Here is a 20399-nt window from a genome sequence, read left to right on the forward strand (position 1 = left end):
TAGCAAGCTGAATTGATCAAAGCTAGCTTGAGTATGCCTTCAAGTGTTGCAATCCCACCTACCAAATGCAGTGTAAATATACCCTAAGAGGAAATTCTGAAGTTCTCACCCCCATGGAGCAATAGCTATGAATGAGACCTGAAGATCTACAAGATAGAGGTGGATAAAATGATACACAGTGCCACGATAAGTATCTGGAGTGAGAAATGAGTGTTTGAATGTTGTTGAATCCATCCTGGAGAAGGAAGACAGAATCTTTGTATTCTAGAACCATGTAGAGTTTCAGGGCTTGCTGCGTAAGATCTCTCCCTCTGTTTCCAACTCTCCCTAAAGTCTCTCTGAAGGAGGAGGAATGAAAAAAGATGGCAAATTCTCTTAGTTTTGGACAGGAGAGATGTGTGCCTTTGGAGTTAGCCAGAGAAAGAGGATGAGCAGGTTGTCTCGTGAGAGTGGCCACCACCTTTTTCTCCATTGCTTCAAACATGTTTGGGGAAAGAACCTCTGTGATCCAGTCACCCGTGGGGGTCAAGTGGCAGAGGGCGTGCATAGTGTTTCACATGGATCCCTAAGTCAGACACATGAATGTAAGGTGGCATGTAAGGTTCCTAACAAGAACTAGTAGCCCACTAGTCATCATAACCATTGTGGAATGTATGTACGGATAATAATAAGTATAGAGTTATGTATCTATACTAAAATTATGTTTTTAAGGTCTTGGCATTAAGGCAGATCACTAGGAGGTGACATGCCTCAGACATGTTCTTTCCAGGCAGCAGGTAGCAGACACCTATCTCCCTGTCTGGCCAGTTGTGCACTGTGTGCCACATAATGTATCCCATTTGCACAAGCAGCCAGAGGCTAAATAACTTATTGCAAAATCTATGAGAAAATCTACAGAGAGAAACAAAACAACGAAGGGGTGTCCTGTATATGAATAAAGACAAAGGATGGGACTTGGGGCAAAAACACACTGAATCTTTCACCTGGGAGGCAAACTGACAGCATACATGTCCCATGAAAGGGGAATTACAGCCAACCTGGCTGTAAAGTGGTACAGGATTTTGGGTGAGCATTACTTTACATGACAGGAGAATATCTGGTTAACTAAGCATAGAATCCAGAATGAATGTTATGATTTTATTTCATATGTAACTATTTCATTACTGTACTTCTACTTGCTACTACTTTAGTCTCTATGCTTTGTAAAATAAATTTATATTTGATTTCACTATGAACAAAGCAAAGTGCTGCGTGTTGAGGGAAGTGGTGAGCTGTGGTGCAACTGGTAAGCTAGGGTGTACTGTTTCTTTGGAAACAGCAGATCATTGAGTTCTACAAATCTGTGAATTCTGGTCCAGTGGACCAGGGGCTGGATGCTCCAAGTTTACACTCAGAAACCTTGAGGGTAGAGGTGTGCCAATCGCTAAATTGTAGAGTGACAGTGAGGCCTGTGATGCCCAGAGTGGAGTGGTCGTGTTGCCCATAGCAATGGAGTTGGGGACTTGACCCATTGCAGGCATGGACAAGGCTTCCTCATGCTAATGGCAACTGGTACTGAGGAGCCTCACAACCCTGGGTACCTCTGGGAAGCATTACAACCTCGCTCCTGCTTCTCTAGCTTTGGGCTATCAGGACCCAAAGCCAAGAGTTTCCCTTTGTTAGGGAGGAACTCGTTTGTGGAAGAAAATGAGGCTATGGAGTGCTTTTGAACTTTATCCCAATGGGTTGGGTGAATGGTGGTTTGGTTTTTTGGCCTTTTAGTTTTCTTTTGCCTCTGAGGGGATGGTAGTCATTAATGCAGAACCAGCCTCTTTTATTGTTAGATGTTCCCTTTTGTATCCTAGGCTCTTGGCATCTCTCCCAATCCAATATATAAATGGTGAAGTACAAGGGAACACCCCACCGAGAGCCCAGATTTTTCTTCTAGTAAGGAGTCTGAAAGGATGCCAGTTTTCTCAGCAAGTGACTTAATTATGCTCTTAAAAACCTAGGCTAGCATCTTGTACTCTTCCCATTAGAGGTGAATTGAACTGATGAGTTCTATAAGTTTTGGACTTAATCTTGAAGAGTCCTTGATCAGCAAGAACAGCTAGGTTTGCTGAACCACAGGAGCTAAAGAGGATTGCCCCACAATTGCAGAAGCATCTCTGTAGGGATCTCAGGTGATGCGTGGAGATGGTAAGAGCCTTAGCATGTCACCCAGCCCCTCAAGTCCCTTCCCCTTACTCAGGAAGGTGCTCAAGTTGGAAGCAATTGTGGCTTAGCTACTCTTCTGTGGCTCCTTGCAGGAAGAGAGGCTCTTAGCTTTGGGCTCTCTCTGGAGACTTGCTCTGCTGTGAGTAAGAAATGAAGAGGATTTCAGAAGGTGGTTCCAACTTGGTTTAAAAGTCCCAAATATGTTGATTCTTTAAGGTAGAGCAGAAACTGGGGAAAAATATTTGGCTCACTGCTGCCCCCAAAAGCATGTATAAAAGATAGGATTACATTGGATAGGATTGGAATGCTGAATCCCCACTTTGATTGCCCTGCCAGATGCTCACCAGTGTAAAGGGCACGACCAAGCCTCCTCCTCTGCCCCCCAGTTTCACAGACAAGCCAGAGCTGCCTCTGATATTTACAGTAGGAGAGGTGCAGGCCAATATTATCAGAATGGTGGAGAGGCCATGATCCAGAAACCTTTTTCTGCAATGTTTTTCTCTTCACAAATTGCCATAAGATGTAGTATCAAAGTGAATGTTTAACTCCTTTATGGCATCAATTCCCAACATAAGCTATTATCATCATTCCAGTATCTATCTTATTTGGTGATGGAGCTGGGCACGTAGGCCCCACCTTGGCAATCATCAATGGCATGACATGAATTCAGTAAAAGTGATGCTTACTAAGATAATGGTAGGGCCAACAGCCTCCCTGCAGAGCTTGAAGACTTCACCTTTAGCTGATCTGAGCATCGCCAGCCTGGGGAATGAATGTCAAGGTCATTCCTAAATCTTGGTCTTGTAAATATCAGCTATTGCCAAGCCATCTGCCAACCCAGCTGTTTCTGAAACATGTAACACTTTCTTATAGTAGGTTCTTGTTCAGAAGACTCTTGTGTTTTTCTCTCTTTCACATTTCTGTTTATTTCCCCAGCATGATTATCCAGATGTATGTTCTCCCTCTCAGCCTCATCTTCCTTATACATAACAAAGAAATAAATTATCACTAACTCCCTTATGGCATCAATTCCCAATTGCCTTATGGCAATTTGTGAAGAGAAAAAATTATCCTTGATTATTAACATTTTTCAGTGGAATTTAAACTCAACAAGATGAGGGGAACTAAATGATGAGAGAAAAATAAGTGAGGGAAAATATTTGTCTCCTAAATCACAAGAAAGCTTGAACAAATGCTTGCACAGTCACAGACACACAGTCATGGCATACCAAGTCTTGCTGAATTGAGCCCTTTGTGATACACTGCACTCCCATGTACACCCTTATGGTGTAATTGTGTATCATTCATGTTCACCCTTATCGTGAAATTGTGTATTGTTTAACGCAAAGTATTTCATGTTGGATGTTTTTGGAATGCTCATGCCATACTGAACATTACTGTTATAGTAATGTTTGTTGCAAGGTCATGTGTATGGTTATGAGGCTTCGTTCTGTAATATTCCCAAATACGTGTCTCATGAGTTGAGACAGATCTAGACAAAACTCTACAAAGCTGAGAAGCAATTCACACTTCATTAGGACTTGTATAGAACAGCTCAGCTCAGCATTCCAGGAACAAAGGAATGGCCCAGACGTCAACAAATGAATCCACTAGGAACCACAGTGACTCAGGGCATGAAGGGAACCATACATGGACACTATTTGTTACCTGACCCTGAAGGGGTGGGCGAGGCCCAAGAGGGGAGAAGAAACATTTAAAAAAGGAGAGACATTTAGCAATCTCTCTCTTCCACTTCCATCTACAAACACCACTAAGAAACTGAAGTGCTGATCACAGGGGGAGGGCCTGGCTGGAGGCACACCAGCCAGCCTGTGGTGAGAATCATCTGACTTCATAAGGTTGCTGAAAGTGTTAAGCTTAGTTTAGAATACGATTTGCCTTTTGTTTTCTCTTGATCAAATCTGCTTGTTTTCCTCTCACTTATAATCACTTAAAATCCTTCTGTACTTAATAAATCTGTCAGTTTGTTTTATCTAAAGCAGTACATTTGGTTTAAGGTGTGTTTGAGACTCCCTTTGAAGTGACAAGGCTGGTGCATATCAATTGCTTTGATAAATTGACAAACATATGAACTTGCAGTGTTCAGTGGGCAACACTGAACATTGTAAGATGGAAGTTCCTAGGGTTGCATCTGGGAGTGGGGATATTGGCTGGGGTCAGACCATTGCATCATCTCATGAGTGGCTAGCTAGAGGCACTCATTGAGTTGGGAGCAGCTTGTTTGTTAGAGGCTGTGCATGATTGCCTAGGAGTGGAAGTTCACACAGCAAAGCAGAGTAAAACAGGCTCCAGGAGTGGGGGATTGGGGTGAGAGCGATTCACCAGCCCAGATTGCAGAGGGGAATGTCATACCCTTAAACACAGGGATTGTTACGAGTTTGTACAGTACCATTCTAATTGGAGTCTACAGGCACTGCCACAATAAAAATAAGTAACAATAACAATAATAATGATAATGGTTTAATTTTTGTCAGGTGTCGCCCTTGGGATTATAAACAAAATGGCTAGATGTTTAGTGGTCTAGGTGAAATTAGTTTGGTGGTTTTAGTCCAGCTGCCAGTGATCAGTATCTACATCAGAAAAACTGGCATGCTCTTGCCAGTCTCTGTAGGCACAAGAACTGAATAAGCAAAGAGGTGGCTTCATTATAGTCACTGAGGTGCATGGGTAGGGCATTGGATGGAAGCCTGCACTACTACTGCTGGACCCATACTTGTTTTGTGAATAGATTAGCTCAATTTGGGCACTTTTCACGAGCCTTAATTTTTTAAAATGTTTTTGCAACAGTTTGATTTTCTCTTGAGAACAAGCAGATCTGAATCATTACCCCCTTATTATTTTAATAAACCGTTATTTAGATGAAGTTCTATAATAATGTACCATTTGCAACTTGGAAAAGAGAAGAACAGCTGCCTTTCTATAAACATATTTAAGTAGGCTTCATTTTAAAAAGAGTTGATTAAATTTCATTATCAGCAGTATAAAGGATACCATTTAGGTCATGAATTTGTTATGTGACACAAGTTGAGAGATTTTTAATTAATTGAAAGTATTGGGAGAATTATAAAAATATGTTGTGCCCATCAAATATGGTAAATGGAAAGATTTAAAGGGTATTTTGCATATTTATTATACGCAGCAAACAAGTATATTCACTCCTCTCAGATATTAATTATACTGTATTTAAAAATTTCTTACTTGTTAGCAACCAAACGCATCACAGTCCAGTCTTTTGGAAACATCTCAGGTCGTATGAGTATTCGAAACACAGTAAAAATTTGCAGTAGGAAATCCTAAGGAAGGAAGAAAGGCAATCTTACTCTACCTTTTTGTTTAAAAAAAAAAAGAAAGAAAAAATGAATTCCAAAAATATTTTCATAACCATGATAAAATCAACTACAGAAAACAGCAGAACCACAAACATATTTTGACACTTATTCCCAGGAGTACTTTTTCCCCACACTTTTTTATTTGCTTCCCAAGGAAACTTCACTAGATCATAGGGAAGATCATAGGGAAAATGATTTAATGTTTTATTTGAGTGACAGTGACATACAGAAGGGAGAAATCTCAAGGATACTGCAAGTTCCCCATACATACATTTTCACAAATGTGTTCCCAAGAGCACTTTGCAAGCTAAAGAAACATTTCCCAAGTATTACAGAAATCTTAATGCCTCTGTGATCATGTCCAGTTTTCATTAAAATCAAGATCTCTCCTAAAATGTGTAAGCATATATCCACTGTATGCAACAGGAGGTCAGAAACACAGGAGGTACAGTTATAGAACTGGGAAATAGTGATGACGAGGCCCGAGACTTTTTACCTTTGCTATCTTAACCTCTGTGCCTCATTCTTCTCATTTGTAAAAAAAATAGCTAATGTTTGTAAACTGCTTCGAGTATACACAAAGCATCATTTAAGAGCTGAGTATTATCATCTCTGGAATTATTTAAATCAGTGAGATAAATGAAATGACAATATTAAACATATATTCCCACTGTAGAGAGGTCTTTCAAATCTTTATAAATAAAAAACTCTCAGACAGGGTATTATTTCTAATGGGCCATACCTACTTTGTTTACCATTGTCCGTATTTTTCTAGTAAGCATCACATCATGAAAAATGTGAGCAGAAGGATATTATTAGCTGAACAGAATCAATACAGTACGTAACCTTGAAACACTAGTATTTGAGTCTGCCTATTTCGACTGCATTGAATTAACCCCAAATATAGATTTGATGCAGATATAAACTGAGGATATCCAATAGTTCTGAATGCCCAGATGTATCCTTCAAACACATTATTTACCGAATTGTAGATGATGGACATTGCCTGATGCTAAGGTCATTCCTGAGAAAAACACTGAAAAGGGGAGTAGGGTAGCTAAGGATGACATTCAAGATGCCAGTGTCCAACAATCTGGAAGCAGATCACACTGACCAGACTTCGTATTTTCAGCAGGTGCTGAAAAAATCCGTGTTTATATGGTACGGAAGGTACCACTGGTCATAGATACCATCCTGAATGTCTCTCACAGGAGACAGGCCTTGGGCCTTTATCTTTCTGCAATTTACCCACTCTCAGACCAGCACCTGGGTTATAGTTCTTGATACCAATCATGTCTAATTCAGCAACTCCAACTCGGGATGGGCCCTGCCATGGTTTCTCTTTGGGAGCCTGTGATAGCATATGTTTGCAGTGAGACAGAAACTGTTTCTTCAGAACAAAACCTGATTTATTTTGCCCAAAAGATACACAACGCTTAGGGAAGTATATTTACAACAACACAGACCTGGATGCACATTCTCCTCCCTTAGCTTAGCCTCTCTGCATATATAGAGAAATCAGGTGGGCCTGGTTTATTCTCTTTCTGAGTTGAGAGAAACAGCCTGCAGTGCTTGCAGCCTTCACCCTCTGTCTGTGTGTCTCAGACTGGCAGCCTTTTCATGGATACATCCTGGCCAGTCTCTCAGATCACCCAAAAAATTACTTCCTTTTCTAGGGTCTTTTAGGAGTTAAGTCTCCTGATGCCACATGTAGACTTCGGAAGAGTAAAGATAGACAGAGGCAGCTTTTCCCAACAATTGATGGCCCAGCCATTGTTATCTTAATTCCTTTGAAGCTGTGTACATGAAGCTGATTTATCCCTTTCAGTGTTTACTTTCCTGCCAGCTTCTGTAGCAACCTCTTTACAACCTTCTTTGATTTAGCTCTATGCCTTCAATCTGGCAGCATACAAAACTGGAAAAGCAAGTCACACATAAAAGTCATAAAAAGATAATCTAGATATTTTCCCAATTTGTCACACCATCTCTGATAAAAATTTGTGCAGTGCAGTTCTCCCTCTAAATATGTTTAAGTTAATGGCAAAAAACAACAACAAAACAACAACAATAACCCACCATCCTCAAACAAACAAGCAAACAAACAAAAAAAGCCACTCAAGCCTTGGATTTCAAGAGGTCTTAAAATATATGTAAATCACAGCTGCAAATTTCCAAACAACCTTAATTCTGTGCATTTTAAATACATTTTTTGAATTTAATATATATATAAAGCCAGAATAATTCAAAGCTAAAAGTGGGAGAAAGGTGAAGCAAGGGAAGAGGTAGGAGGAGAGAAACATTTTCCTAAACAGCCTTTTGTAATATTTGCTGATAGGCTGTAATATCTTCAAGAGAGTAAATGAATCTATAGATAATTTTTATTTTATTTTATTTTATTTTATTTTATTTCTTAGTTTTCTTGGGTTTTTGTTTTTATTTTTTGGTAACACATTTACCTAAGGATCCATTACAGTATTCTGGGCAAATGGACATATACATGCATATATATTGTGTTATGGTACAAGTACTGGGGTTTTATTGTCTGGGGCATTAGTTTGCTAGAAAATCCATTCCTATGTCAGCACTACTTCTCCCCACGTACTTAGTGCCAAGCAGTTTAACTCCATAACCACTTTAAAATAAATTCTATAATACATTTTTCATCAGAATTATGCCTGCTGGAGACATAGGCTAGAACTGTATGATGGAATTGCTCATTTCTGTTTCATGGTCCCTCTATTCCAAAACCCTCATGAAGCATTACTAACAGGTACTACTCATTGCAAATCAATTTCAGAATCGTAGAATTCCAACTACATTTGCTTTTCCATAACCTATTGTTTCTCACAGCTGTATCACCCCAATGAACACATCATAATGATTCAGGCACAGATTTTAACATTTAAAAAGCATTTCAGCTGGCAGTATAACTGCAATAACGTTTGGTTGATTGGAGTATAGTTATAATCAATGTCTCATATACCTCAGATCTTAATTGGCAGCATGGGAGTAGTTTCTTCTTTTTCTGTGCTCCAGGCAACCAAACACTGTCTACTAATAATCCTAACTGTAATTTATATAAACTCTTCTATATTTTATTCCCAGATTCAAGCCACTTCACTATTTCACATTTTGTGCTATTTCTTCCAGCAGCAATATTCTTTTGTGCCAACAAATGGAGAATCTGTGTACTATTGTGATTCAATGCAAGGCACAGCCTTTCGAAATAGTGAAGGTTGTTTGTTAACTTCTTCCACAAGCGCCTTTGAGCTTTCATCCATACAAACTAGGGAGGTACAGCACAGAACTCACAGGCCACAGGCTAAGAGTGCAATGCCAGGGGTGCTGGAACAATTTGTATAGTGGGGGTGCTGAGAGCCATTGAACCAAACTGTAAACCCTGTATATGATGGAAACCACTTCAAGCCAGGGGATAAGGCAGCACCCCCAGCATAAGCACCTATGGGCTAAGCTGGCTTTAAACCACTTTTGCACTCTCCCAACCCTGGACTGCTCTAGGTGCTAGAGTGTGGCTGTTCTATGGGCTGCAGTGTTGCATCCTGCATCCCTACCCTTCACATGTCACTCCTTCTCTCAGTCCTGCTCTCTGTGCTGGGACTTGTGATGGGGTACTTGGAAGGCAAACTGAGGGCTCTCTTCCACAGTACTTAAGCTGGGGAAAATCCTCCCCAGACTGCAACTGGGACTTTTAAGACCCCTTTATGCCACTCCAGCCCTTTCACCCACTGTGTGAAGGGGCCAGAGCAGGGATGCTGTAAAATTACTATCCTGTCCTCCCTCAAATCTCTCCTATATAACTACTCTGCCACTTTGTCCATGGTAAACCGTGAAGTGACAAAGGTTAAGTAGATAGTCAGCAGGAACTTCTGATATTTATCTGTTACTTCTATATTTTAATTATAAAGAAAACCAACCAAAAGCCATTTAATTGTGCACATAACTGGCTTTTGTTAATGCTCGTATTGCTGTTTCGTATTCCTCCTCCTCCTCTTTCCCACTCCTCCCTAGTTTTTGTAATTCTCACTGTTCCATCTGGTCTTAAATTATATTTGAGCTCTTTGGGGTAGGAACTGTCCTTTCACAATAGTGCTCTGAATCTGACTGGTGCCCCTATGCATTATTATAAAATATATATTTTAGAAGTTACATAAAATTGCTTTTGTATGTACTGGTGTCCCTCCTCCCTGCCCCTGCAAGAGAGAAAGTAGTAGGTCTGCTACTATAAAATTATACTGAAAGGTAAACAAAAAGACATATATAATCTTACTTCTACATATTTGCTGCTAATTTAAATTGAGTCATTTTCAAAAACTTAGTTAAATGGAGTTTCAAGTTCTATATTCCTGTCTCTGAATCATTTATCGTCTTCTTTTTTTTTTTTTTTTTTTTGGTTGTCATTTTACAGCCTCATTTCCTTTTACAATACATTTTTTTCCCTGTTGCAGTATGAAAGAACCACATAAACAGCTTGGAGCACTGACTAAAATGAAACAGTAACTATATTCAAAGCACTGTCAAGTACAGAAACCAAACAAGAAATTTAGGAAATATTTTGCGTATATACATCTCTTTCAGTTACAGAAATCAGAGGTATTACTTGCAGCTGTATGAGATAAAAAAAAGATTAGATACAAATGTTACTTTTAAATTGATGGTTTCCTTTAAATTATCTTTAAGAGTTGGGTGAATATTGTAAACAAAACTATTACTATTTTTTTCCTTTTTTTTTTTTTTTTTAAATATTTTTACTATTAAAAATAAAATTGCAAGTTCACTTTGATAGTACTAGTATTCATACTGCAAGTGTTCATGTGGTCACCAATCATTCAGCAAAAACAGAATACTCAAAGCAATATTCAAATCGAATAGCATGAGAGCAATGCAAAGTCTGAAATATGTGTACATAATCCATTTATAACTCCCAAGCCCTCTAGGTTTTCAAATTACCTTAGGAGAGCAAACTGCTCAAATGCTTGGCCAAGGTGTCAATGAGTTGGTACCACATGCAATCACCTGATGTCAACTATTGATGTCTTGGCCAAGCCACCCGCTCCCCACAAAATAAATCAGAGTGACGGTATAAGTCTCCAGCAACACAGCAGAGAAATGTCATCAGGTGACAGCTGCTGTTACTTTTTAAAATCTGCATTCATGCTGATTTTGCCTCTTTTTAAAACACTATTAACAGCATATCATGAAAATTAAATGCTCAAAATAAAAGAGAAACATAAGAATACAGAGGTAAGTGGCATGGTATAGTTTAGATGCAAAGCAAACCTAAGTCAAACAAAACCATTAACATATCAAATGAGAAAGAGAGAAGATTATCACAAAACATTGACTCCTATTCTTTTTTTCTTTGAGTTATAAACTTCTTGTATTGCATTTGTCATATTCAAGTAAAACTATAAGTAACTTGGGTTATTTCAAATTCAGAAGTGCAGGTATGCTGCTCATGTGTACTGAACATATTCTCAGTGAAATCAGTAGCAAAGTTCACACTGACTTTGCTGAGAGCAGGATTTGTCTCTTGGGGAATAAAAGATGCTGGAGCGCAGTTCCTGGGACCTGCTTACTTTGAGAACTGACATAATTGACTATGGCTGCTTTCTAAATGTCTCTGTATAATAAGGAGGCAGAGGGGGAAGGGTGCTGGTGGGGTGGTTGGGAATACAAATGTGTTTCAAACCAAAAACTAAATACCAACCAAGCAATAATCCTAGAAATCTTCATCTTTATGTTCCAGAAGCATGAAGTATGAATAAACTCAAACAAAGTTTTGCCAATAAGTACTAATGAACTATACATTTCCATATTTCATGCAGACTTAAAACCTCTGGCAATAAACTCCGAAAACTAAATCTTCACTGGAATCAGCATGACAAAAAACAGTGTCTGAAAAATTAAGAAGTAAGAATATAAACCTTATCAAAATTCATACCAATTCTCCACAACGTGCATTAATTACCACTTTGGACTAACTGCAGCTACTCCAGTAGGTGAAAAGTTGTATTAAAACAAGAAATATAATACACGTTACTGGTCATTAAAAATATCTCAATATAAAAAAGCTACATTTTTCAGCACTAATTCATGCCAGAAATGATCTCTAAACATCATCTGATCTGTGCTAAAACATAACTTGGAACAGAGAAAACATCATCCAGACATCTCTGCCTGTAAACAAAATATACTTTGTACAGTCCAGACTGAGGTTAAAGTTTATCAAATGATATCAACGTTCTCTTAGAAGCAGCTCCAAAGCAGTCAGAGGGACATAAAATAGAGGACTTTACCACTCATGGCTGTTGAATCCATAATACTTTTCACAACAATGGGGTGCATTCCTCTAAAGATCCCTCCATTGTTTGGGACCTCCTGCATCGGGCCCTGATGGTTAAAGCAATCCATGGTCCTGCATTGCCACTGCAAAGTCCCTGGCAGCTGACACCCCTTACCGAAGGACTGGAGGTTCTCGATAGTTGATGTGGGATTCTGAGGCCCTTGGTCCCACCATGGGCATGTGACCTCCCTCTGCCCGGGGCATCCTAGGAGATGGAGTCTCCCAAGAGGAAACCAAGCAGTGTCAGAGTGGTGAGGAACTACTACTCACAGCATGCACCATACCACCACCACTCTCCTGCCATGCCTTCTCCTCTGCCCCTCCACCAATTGCACCTTGATGGTCTTTGCACAAAGTCCTATTCAAAAAGCATTGGCTCATCGGTGGACCCTGAGATGCATCATTGCAGAAGGGAACAAGAGACAATGACATCCCCCAGGGAACAGATATTGTGCAATATACACTGCATGTTATATCCCTCACCTCAGGAAAGACAGATGGAGTGATGTACTATGTAGGTTACACCCTTCGCACCCCCACAGGGCAGTAGATGATGCACAACAGACTGCGTGTTATATTCCTGCCATGCCCTGGGCACCAGAAATCGAGTCATTAGTGTGTGTGTACTCTGCAGGAATCCCCTTCCTACCCATGCCCTGGAAACAGACACCAAGCCATATATTGTGTGTATCATAACCAGGGGCCAAACATAATCTTTTCAGGCTCAGTACAAACTTTTAACACAGCCCCCTACCGTAATGGGGGTTGCAGCTTGGGCCGGGCCCCCCAAACCTCTGGGCCCCAGTAAAATGTACCCTTCCCCCCCATGTGGTAGCCCTGATCATAATCCTCAGAATATTTATTGCTTGTGAGCAGTAGAGCACATGGGCCTTTTATTTTATGGTAAATAGTGGCTTTCTACATAAAGAATATTGTTAGTGCACAGAATCATTGTTTTGTTTAATTGTGAGTTACTGGCTATTTACATGCTTGTACATTTTTTTTAGTAAAATAATAAAAAATTTGATGTCCCTCGTGTCTCTCATTTCATCCTGACTTATCCCTCGTTTTAAGGGTCACTGCCCCTCATTTCAGAGTCTGGGGTTTGAGTAGTATGATGGGATGTTAGCACTGACACTTAAGGGATCCCAACTATTTTAGCACTGTGTAGTAACTAATGCATACAGAAAGAGTATGACATTTCAAAATTTTCTAGATTTGGATTCTAAGATATTGTATATGAAATTACTGGTAAACAACGATTGAAAATTTACTGAACTCTCTGGCTGTAATTCACTATTACAGTAGATTCCCCATTTCAGTACGGTACTGAAGGCCTCCAAGCAGGAACATATGCTAACTCTGAGGAGCCCCACCAGTGAACGCCCCTCGGCTCTAGTGGTCGAAGAGTGGATGTGTAAGAGCACTCCACAGTCCTTGCATGTAGCAAATTTGGGCTCCACACCCCATTACACACGGCCCAGAATGGAGGTGTTTTTTGTGGTATGGTACATGAGTCCACAATAGCATGGATCTAATTCGTAGGGTTTGCAGTTCCGCTTCCATTCCATGGGCTGGACGGGATGCCACATATCCTGCCCAGAAATTCTGTCCTAACTCAGCCACACAGCTTACACAGACTTTATGCTACAAGGAGGTGAATACAAACCTCTACGCATAAACTAGTATCTCCTAAGAAACTTCCATTTTGTCTGAAGAGACTAGAAACTGCAATAATGATTGATCTTCCTTACCAAAATTAAAAACGGAAGTAATTCAGGCCTCCTACCAATAGTATAATATTAAAATAATGTAAACATAATGGACATGATAATCTCCCTGTCTACATGAGTGAAGTCAGCAGCAATGGTATTGGAAGATGTTAGCAGGGCCCCCACACGGGGAGGAAAAAGGGTACACTTTACCGGGGCTCGAAGGCCCTGGGGGGCCCGGCCCAGGCAGCAACTCCTATAGATGTGTGTGTGGGAGGGGGGCCGTGATTCAAGTTTGTACTGGGCCTGAAAAATTATGCTTGGGCCCTGGATGTTAGGATAATATCTACTCACTGCAGAGGGTCCTGGCATTTTAAAGCTTTTAGTGGACAGTGTCAGGGATCTACAGTTTTGTGAGCTGCATTTAAAGGTCTGTTCTTACTGAATCTAGTACTAGTGTGAGTGTTTTCTTTAAGCTGCCAGTCTGCCATTGCACCATGTCATATCAATTAAACTGTAGCTGATAGGAAAAATGCAAGAGAGTTTCATCTCCCTGCATGGAAGCTTTTCATATTTGTTACTTGCATTGTGATTAGATTATTCTGTGTGATAGGGTTAGAGAATGAGGAAAAGGCTATAAAGCAATTCTATAGTTTTCCTTCCCTATTCCTATCAGCTCTAAGTACAGAAACAACAAAATCCTACCCACGGCCACAAGAATTCCCCTGAGTAAACGTGAATGGAAAAGCATATGAAGCAATTAGTTGTCAGCGTGTGTTTGAGAAGTAGATTATATTTAAACACCAACACACCCCTTATCTGAGACAGAGGATTCCCTGAACAGAGTCAGAAGAAGAGGAGGAAAGAACATTTAAAGGCATAAAATTGAAGATCTGTTACTTACTCTCAGCTCATCCTTTGTGTTGAAGCTATCAAGAAGTTGCTGGTAATGTCTGTCTGTCATTTGTCGTAATAGTGACAAGAGACAGGAAACAAACTCCCCCTGATGCAAAGCAAGAGAGGAAATGTTATACATCAAACCCAAAATATAGAAAACATCAATGAAAATGATCACATTATGAAACTCTTTTACTAATCTAAAGAAAATGAGTGCTATGAAGTCTGAAAGAATTTTCAAAGACATTGCTGGATATTGTGTGTAGTATTTTCTTATTAATAGAAATAGGACTATAATCCTTTAAAATATCATAAATTTTAACCTATGGATTTGCTTTCCACTTACATACTTTCGTTTTCCAAATTCAATTTCCATGTTTTGTAATTTCCTTTACATAAATCAGCTCACAAGCAACTAAAACAATACATACATGATGTGAAAAAGTAATCAATATAAACTGATATGTTTACATAATCATTAATTGTTTCCCTTGCATCTGTGTTTATGCAGATAGTTTACATTGCAAAAATTCCAGCCTCTTCCTGCCAATTTGCTTTTGAAAGAAAATATAAATAAAATATATTGCAACAATTCTGGGAAGAAGCCTTGTTTACCTGTGGGGAGGAAAATGAGGAGGAAGATCGTAGGAAGGAGAAAAGGAAGGACAAAAACATTTTAAATGATTTTTAAACACTTTTCAGTAGTTTGCCAGTCCATATTTTGGGTAAACTTTTTCCCTCTCATTTAAAATTTGCATTTTTGAAATAAGGCTATGTCTTCCCTGAAAAAAAGTGTATTTTTACATCAAAATAGCTAACTTGAGATGTTGCCAATAGGATTAAACATTGAGAGTGCTAAGGAACTATAGTTTTTACCTGGATATAGTTAGTCGAGATAAACCCCATTGGGGAAGGCAGGGAAAGAGAAGAGGTTATTTGCTTTATCTTGACTAGCAACACCATGGTAAAAACTACCTGTGCATTGTCTCTACTAGGATTTTGCATGGAGATGGCTCTCTCGGGATAGTAAACACTTTTTTTTGCAATGAAGATGTAGCCTCAGATTATTATACTAATATCCTAGACTAGTATGTTTCTCAACCTTCAGCTTCCAAGCACAATTGCCCAGACTACCACTTGTACTTTGTAAACAGGAAGCACCTTTAAACGATCATATTATATCACGAAATTTATTCCTGACCCTTGCTGATGATCTTCCCTGACCATGAAGCTTTTATAATTAAAAAAAAATAATTTGTATTTCATTATATCCTCAGAGATTCAAGCTGAATTTATGTGTCACTGAATACAGTGTACAAAAGGAAAAAACGGTGGTCTGATTAGATTAGCTGTTTAAAAAAAAGTAAGTTTCTGAGACAGCTGTTCTCCTTCAGTTACAAACCGAGACCCCCCTTTGTGTCATTAGGCTACTTAACTTAAATAAACAATTAAGTAAGTAAAAATGGCCTTATTTTACTTTAATCCCAGCTACATCATCATATTTGAACGTGAACCTCACACACGTATTCTTTAAATAAAGTGAATTATGCAAACTTCTTTCTTTTTGTTTCTATGTGTAGACATACAACCCTTCAAACCATTTACACTGCATTACTTCTGTGATCCCATATTAACTTTATATTACAGTTAACATACCGAATTTAAAATAATACAGTACAACATCTATATTACATTATATAGTCCTACACTGTTACAATATGGTACACAACTGGATTTTCAAATGAGACAGAAGCTATAGCCAAGTTTTTTAAAATGGGTTTTTAAATCTGAATTCCTAATTCACATTTAGACACTTAAAAAAGTGGCCTAATTTTCAAAAGTGATAAGCACACTCAGTAGCTCCCATTGAAATGAACTTTGGCCCCTACTTTGTAAAATCTTGGCCCAGTTTCCTACCAATGCCATATTCAGAGAGCCAGGGAGTGTAAGCAACATCATTCATTTCTTTGTTTCTAAGTCATACTGAAAGCATAGTTTGCATGTCTCATCCTCGCATACAAAAGAGCATAAGGATAGGGTCTACCACCCCAAGTCACTTTACTCCCATAAGTAGTCTCACCAAGTCATTTTCCATTTTCTCCCATAAAGAACAAAATTATTAAACACATATTGTTGACTGTGTCACAATAGCACTTGGCTCTAACTCATTATGCTTTAGAAGGACTGTAATTCTAAGATTTCACATTCCTTTAATTTAAATTCTAAAAGTATTTTCTATGTGGGAAAAGCGCCACTTTAATGGGTTTCCTTTCAGAAATCTAATTGTGTGCAGATACATTTCTCCAATAGCAACCAAATGGGCTAATTCACTGATGTCACTGCATTACTCCAGTTCACACTGGTGCAACTTTACTGAGATCACTGGTCCCTGGAAATTATAAAGTTTTCTTTCGGGCACACAGCTTCAATCACCACATCCATCTCACAGACTGCACTAAACAATTCACAGCACAACCTAAGGCAAGATTAAGATAGGATATACATTTATGCAGAAACACTATACAGTATGCATCTATGTGTAAGGGGTCTATTAGCCCCCTACTGAAACTTAGTGGGTCTTATTGGTTGGCCATCTCTGGGGGAAGCAGGACCCTGAAACAGACAGCCCCAGGGCCAGTGGAGAGAGGCCAACTCAGGTCAGCCTGATTGACAGGGCAGACTGGCCATTGAAGGAGCCAGGAGGGTGGGGGGGAGCCCGGCCCTCCCTTTGAGTTGGAGCTGTATGACTGGGCAGAGCTGACCAGAGCCAAGGAAAAGGGAGCCAGCAGCTGGAAGGCTGGAAGAGGAACACAGAAAGCTGGGCTGAGCTGACCCGACCCACAGCAGCAGAACCAGAGGGGCATCCCAGGGAGCCAAGCTGAGCGCAGCTGCACTGAGCAGAGTGAAGCAGGAGCTGGGTTGGGGCTGGAGCCCTCTGAAGCTGGGTCTGAAGCTGGGTGCGGTGTGCAGCTGGGAAGAGCGAGGGGGACTCTGGGAGTGTGTGGCTACTGCCAGAGAAAATGTCTGACTCTGCATCCCTGCAACATAGCCAGGGCCTGGACAGTGGGCCTGCGACGTGTGACACAGACAGTGAACCTTCCCTACACCCCGGAAACACTGTTTGTGGTGCCCCATGCCAGGTGGCAGTGTTGGGTGTTTTCCTTTAACCTTTCTCCTCTTTTCTTATTTTTTTTATTTAATTTTTGATTGCTGTTTGTGTAATAAATTGTATTGTTTTGCATTGTATGCAATGATTAGTGGGTCAGGGAAGTGCCTAGTGCAGAGTTAGTACCCCTGCCCTCAGGGACCACGGCAAGATTGGGGGTTGAGCCCCAGGAATCCTGGGCCCAGCCTTGTCAGGGTTACAGGGACCCCACCACACAGGAGAGTGGGAGGGGAGCCCTCGAGGTCAGGTGGGCCTCTGGGTAAAGGGAGTGGAAGCAGGGACTCAGATCCTTTTGCTAGCCAACTCTACTGGGGTAGTGTATCAGCAAGGAAAGTTCCCCACAATAGCAGGCCCATTCCCCCGCTTACATATGGCAATATAGTGAGACATACCCTGAAGACTACTTGCAGACTGAGGTAGTACCCAGCGAGAGGAAGGGTGACAGAATTTAGTCTATTGTGTTGCCATAAAGCCTATATCCCACCATTAAAGAGCATTTAATGATACAGGACTGACTCACGACAACATGCTGGGCCAGATTCCATCATTTGTACTTGTGTTGGGTGTTCCAAGTAGTTCCAAGAACCAGGCTCAGTGTCTGCCATAAGCTGCATGACACTCTCACATAAATGTATATAATTGCCTTATGCTGTGCTGTGAGTCACTTCCACATTAAATATTCTGTGAGATGCATGTGGTGATGACGACATGCCTTTGTGATGCATATATAACTAATGAAAATTTTATAACTTGCATGGACTTTCAGAGGCTAATTTTTGATGGAGTGATGAATTAGCCCTTTACACTGCTTTAGAAAAAATGTATTCACAAACAATTGGATATTTTAATGGAAACCAATTAGAATGGAGTTTTGCCACACTTACAACTCAGTTCTACAACCCTTGTTTAGATAAAGCAGAACTCCCCATGCACGGACTCAGAGAACATTTTTGCAGTTTAAAATTAAAGAAATGTGAAATCTTAGAAGTACAATCCCTCTGAAGCATAATGAATTGGAGCACAGTGGAAAGTCACACAGGATAGTCAACTCATGGTTAACTCCACAAATGCTTCTAAAAATTTTGTTCCCCATTGGAGAAAGTGAAAAATATTTTCCACATGCATTAAATGCTTTTTACAATACTTGTTCCCAAAGGGAATTAAAGTTTGAAAGACTAGAATCCCTATCTCATTGGAAAAATAAAAAATAACAGTTTAAGGAGCTGGTCCAACGAGATGGCAAATCAAAAAGAAGGAACGTCCAGGTATATTAAGTTTTTCACAGAAAACTTTGCTGAATGATCAGTAAGTCACCTGCTCCTCTTACATAGGTAGGTCAGTTGCTCTTTTGTAAGGCCAATGCATTTCCCCTGCTGTTGTAAGATTTTATTTTCCCCAAATACAGCCTCCTTGAAAGCAGAGCAAAGTGTAACTTCATTTTATTTCACCAACACTAATTTTGCACTTAAACCTTTTCATGTGCATTAGTCATTATACTGTGTTGACCTAAATACCACTTATGTTCCCTGCATAACGTTGATCTCTTGACTTTAGTTCTTGTGTTAGAACTGAAGCTCAAGCCCAGATAAGTGTGTATATTTTTTTTGTTTTGAGACCTTTTTTCCCCATGTCAAACACTTGGATTTTTGGGAAGTAAAAATGTTAATGTTTTGCCATACCATTTCATTTTCATGAGTGCTGTGGACTAGTCATTTCAGGAAGCTGTTCAACTGTCAACCAAAGCAGCATAATGAAATTTCCGTTGCGTATACAAATTTCCATTGGGTATACAAATGACCCAATATAATCTCAAGTGGAAGAATTTCTCCCCTTAATTTTTTGGCTACTACAGTGTATAGATAAATAAAACCACAGAAGACTAATGATTCCACTGAAAGTGAGAAAAGCAAGTAAAATCTACTTCACTCCCCTCATCCCTCTTAGCCCATGTAATGCAATCTTTTCAGAACAGCAGGTAATCTGATTAACAATGAGAATTACAATATATAGACAAACCCCCTAAGCACAAAGGGATGAGTTAAGAGCACACTGACAGTCTTAAACTAGTCTGGGTCAGTTTTATGATGAAAAACTTACAGTCACGTCTTGAAACTGCAGGCGCATCGCAGACCCTGATGGCTGAGGTCTGCTTGTGATCTCTAATATGGTTCTCAGCAGTATATCTAGCAGGCTGCTCACAATCACATCTATTTCTTCCAAGACAGATTTTTCCTGAGATAAAGAAAAATATTTTTTCAGATTGCTATTACTGAAAAAAGAACAGGCATAGGCAGTATTTTCTGTAGGACAGTGTTAGCACCTGAATTAGTTTAGCTGAGATAAGAATTAGTTTTCATCATGGGTGCTGCACTTTATAAACCTCAGGAATATTTTCTACCCAGATACCAGAGTCATTCTATTAACATGAATCCACTGTTCTCAAAATTACTGATATATAGAAGATAGTTATAAGACCATGAGTCTAAGTTCTCATTATTAAACATAATCCTTTTTCAAGTTACAGTATAAAGGAAAGTAGTACATGATTTATGAAGGTTATTTGGCCAAGATTTTTACAGTTAACACTCATACGTGTTAGCCATAGAATCTGACAGAGAAGATTTAAAGTCTAAAGCAGAGAGAATTCTGTTTTGAATACTTTATGAGATCGTCAAAGAAACTACCACCACAAATCAACATATGGTACTAAATGT

The 20399-nt window shown here is 39.6% G+C and overlaps 1 protein-coding gene across 1 annotated transcript in view; it reads right to left on the reverse strand.

The window, feature by feature from the left end:
- Window positions 1–20399, reverse strand: part of DOCK4 (dedicator of cytokinesis 4) — a 373592-nt gene that overhangs the window by 87268 nt on the left and 265925 nt on the right. Inside the window, exons 25-27 of the mRNA XM_067564219.1 lie at window positions 19783–19917; window positions 14527–14625; window positions 5416–5510 (exon numbers count right to left, since the gene is read on the reverse strand). Of these exons, the coding sequence (XP_067420320.1) occupies window positions 5416–5510; window positions 14527–14625; window positions 19783–19917 (329 nt within the window). The remainder of the gene's footprint in view (window positions 1–5415; window positions 5511–14526; window positions 14626–19782; window positions 19918–20399) is intronic.

This window comes from Emydura macquarii, unplaced genomic scaffold (assembly GCF_026122565.2).
Source record: "Emydura macquarii macquarii isolate MOO-44397 ecotype Brisbane River unplaced genomic scaffold, CSIRO-AGI_Emac_v2 contig_2636, whole genome shotgun sequence".
NCBI classification, from domain to species: domain Eukaryota; kingdom Metazoa; phylum Chordata; order Testudines; family Chelidae; genus Emydura; species Emydura macquarii.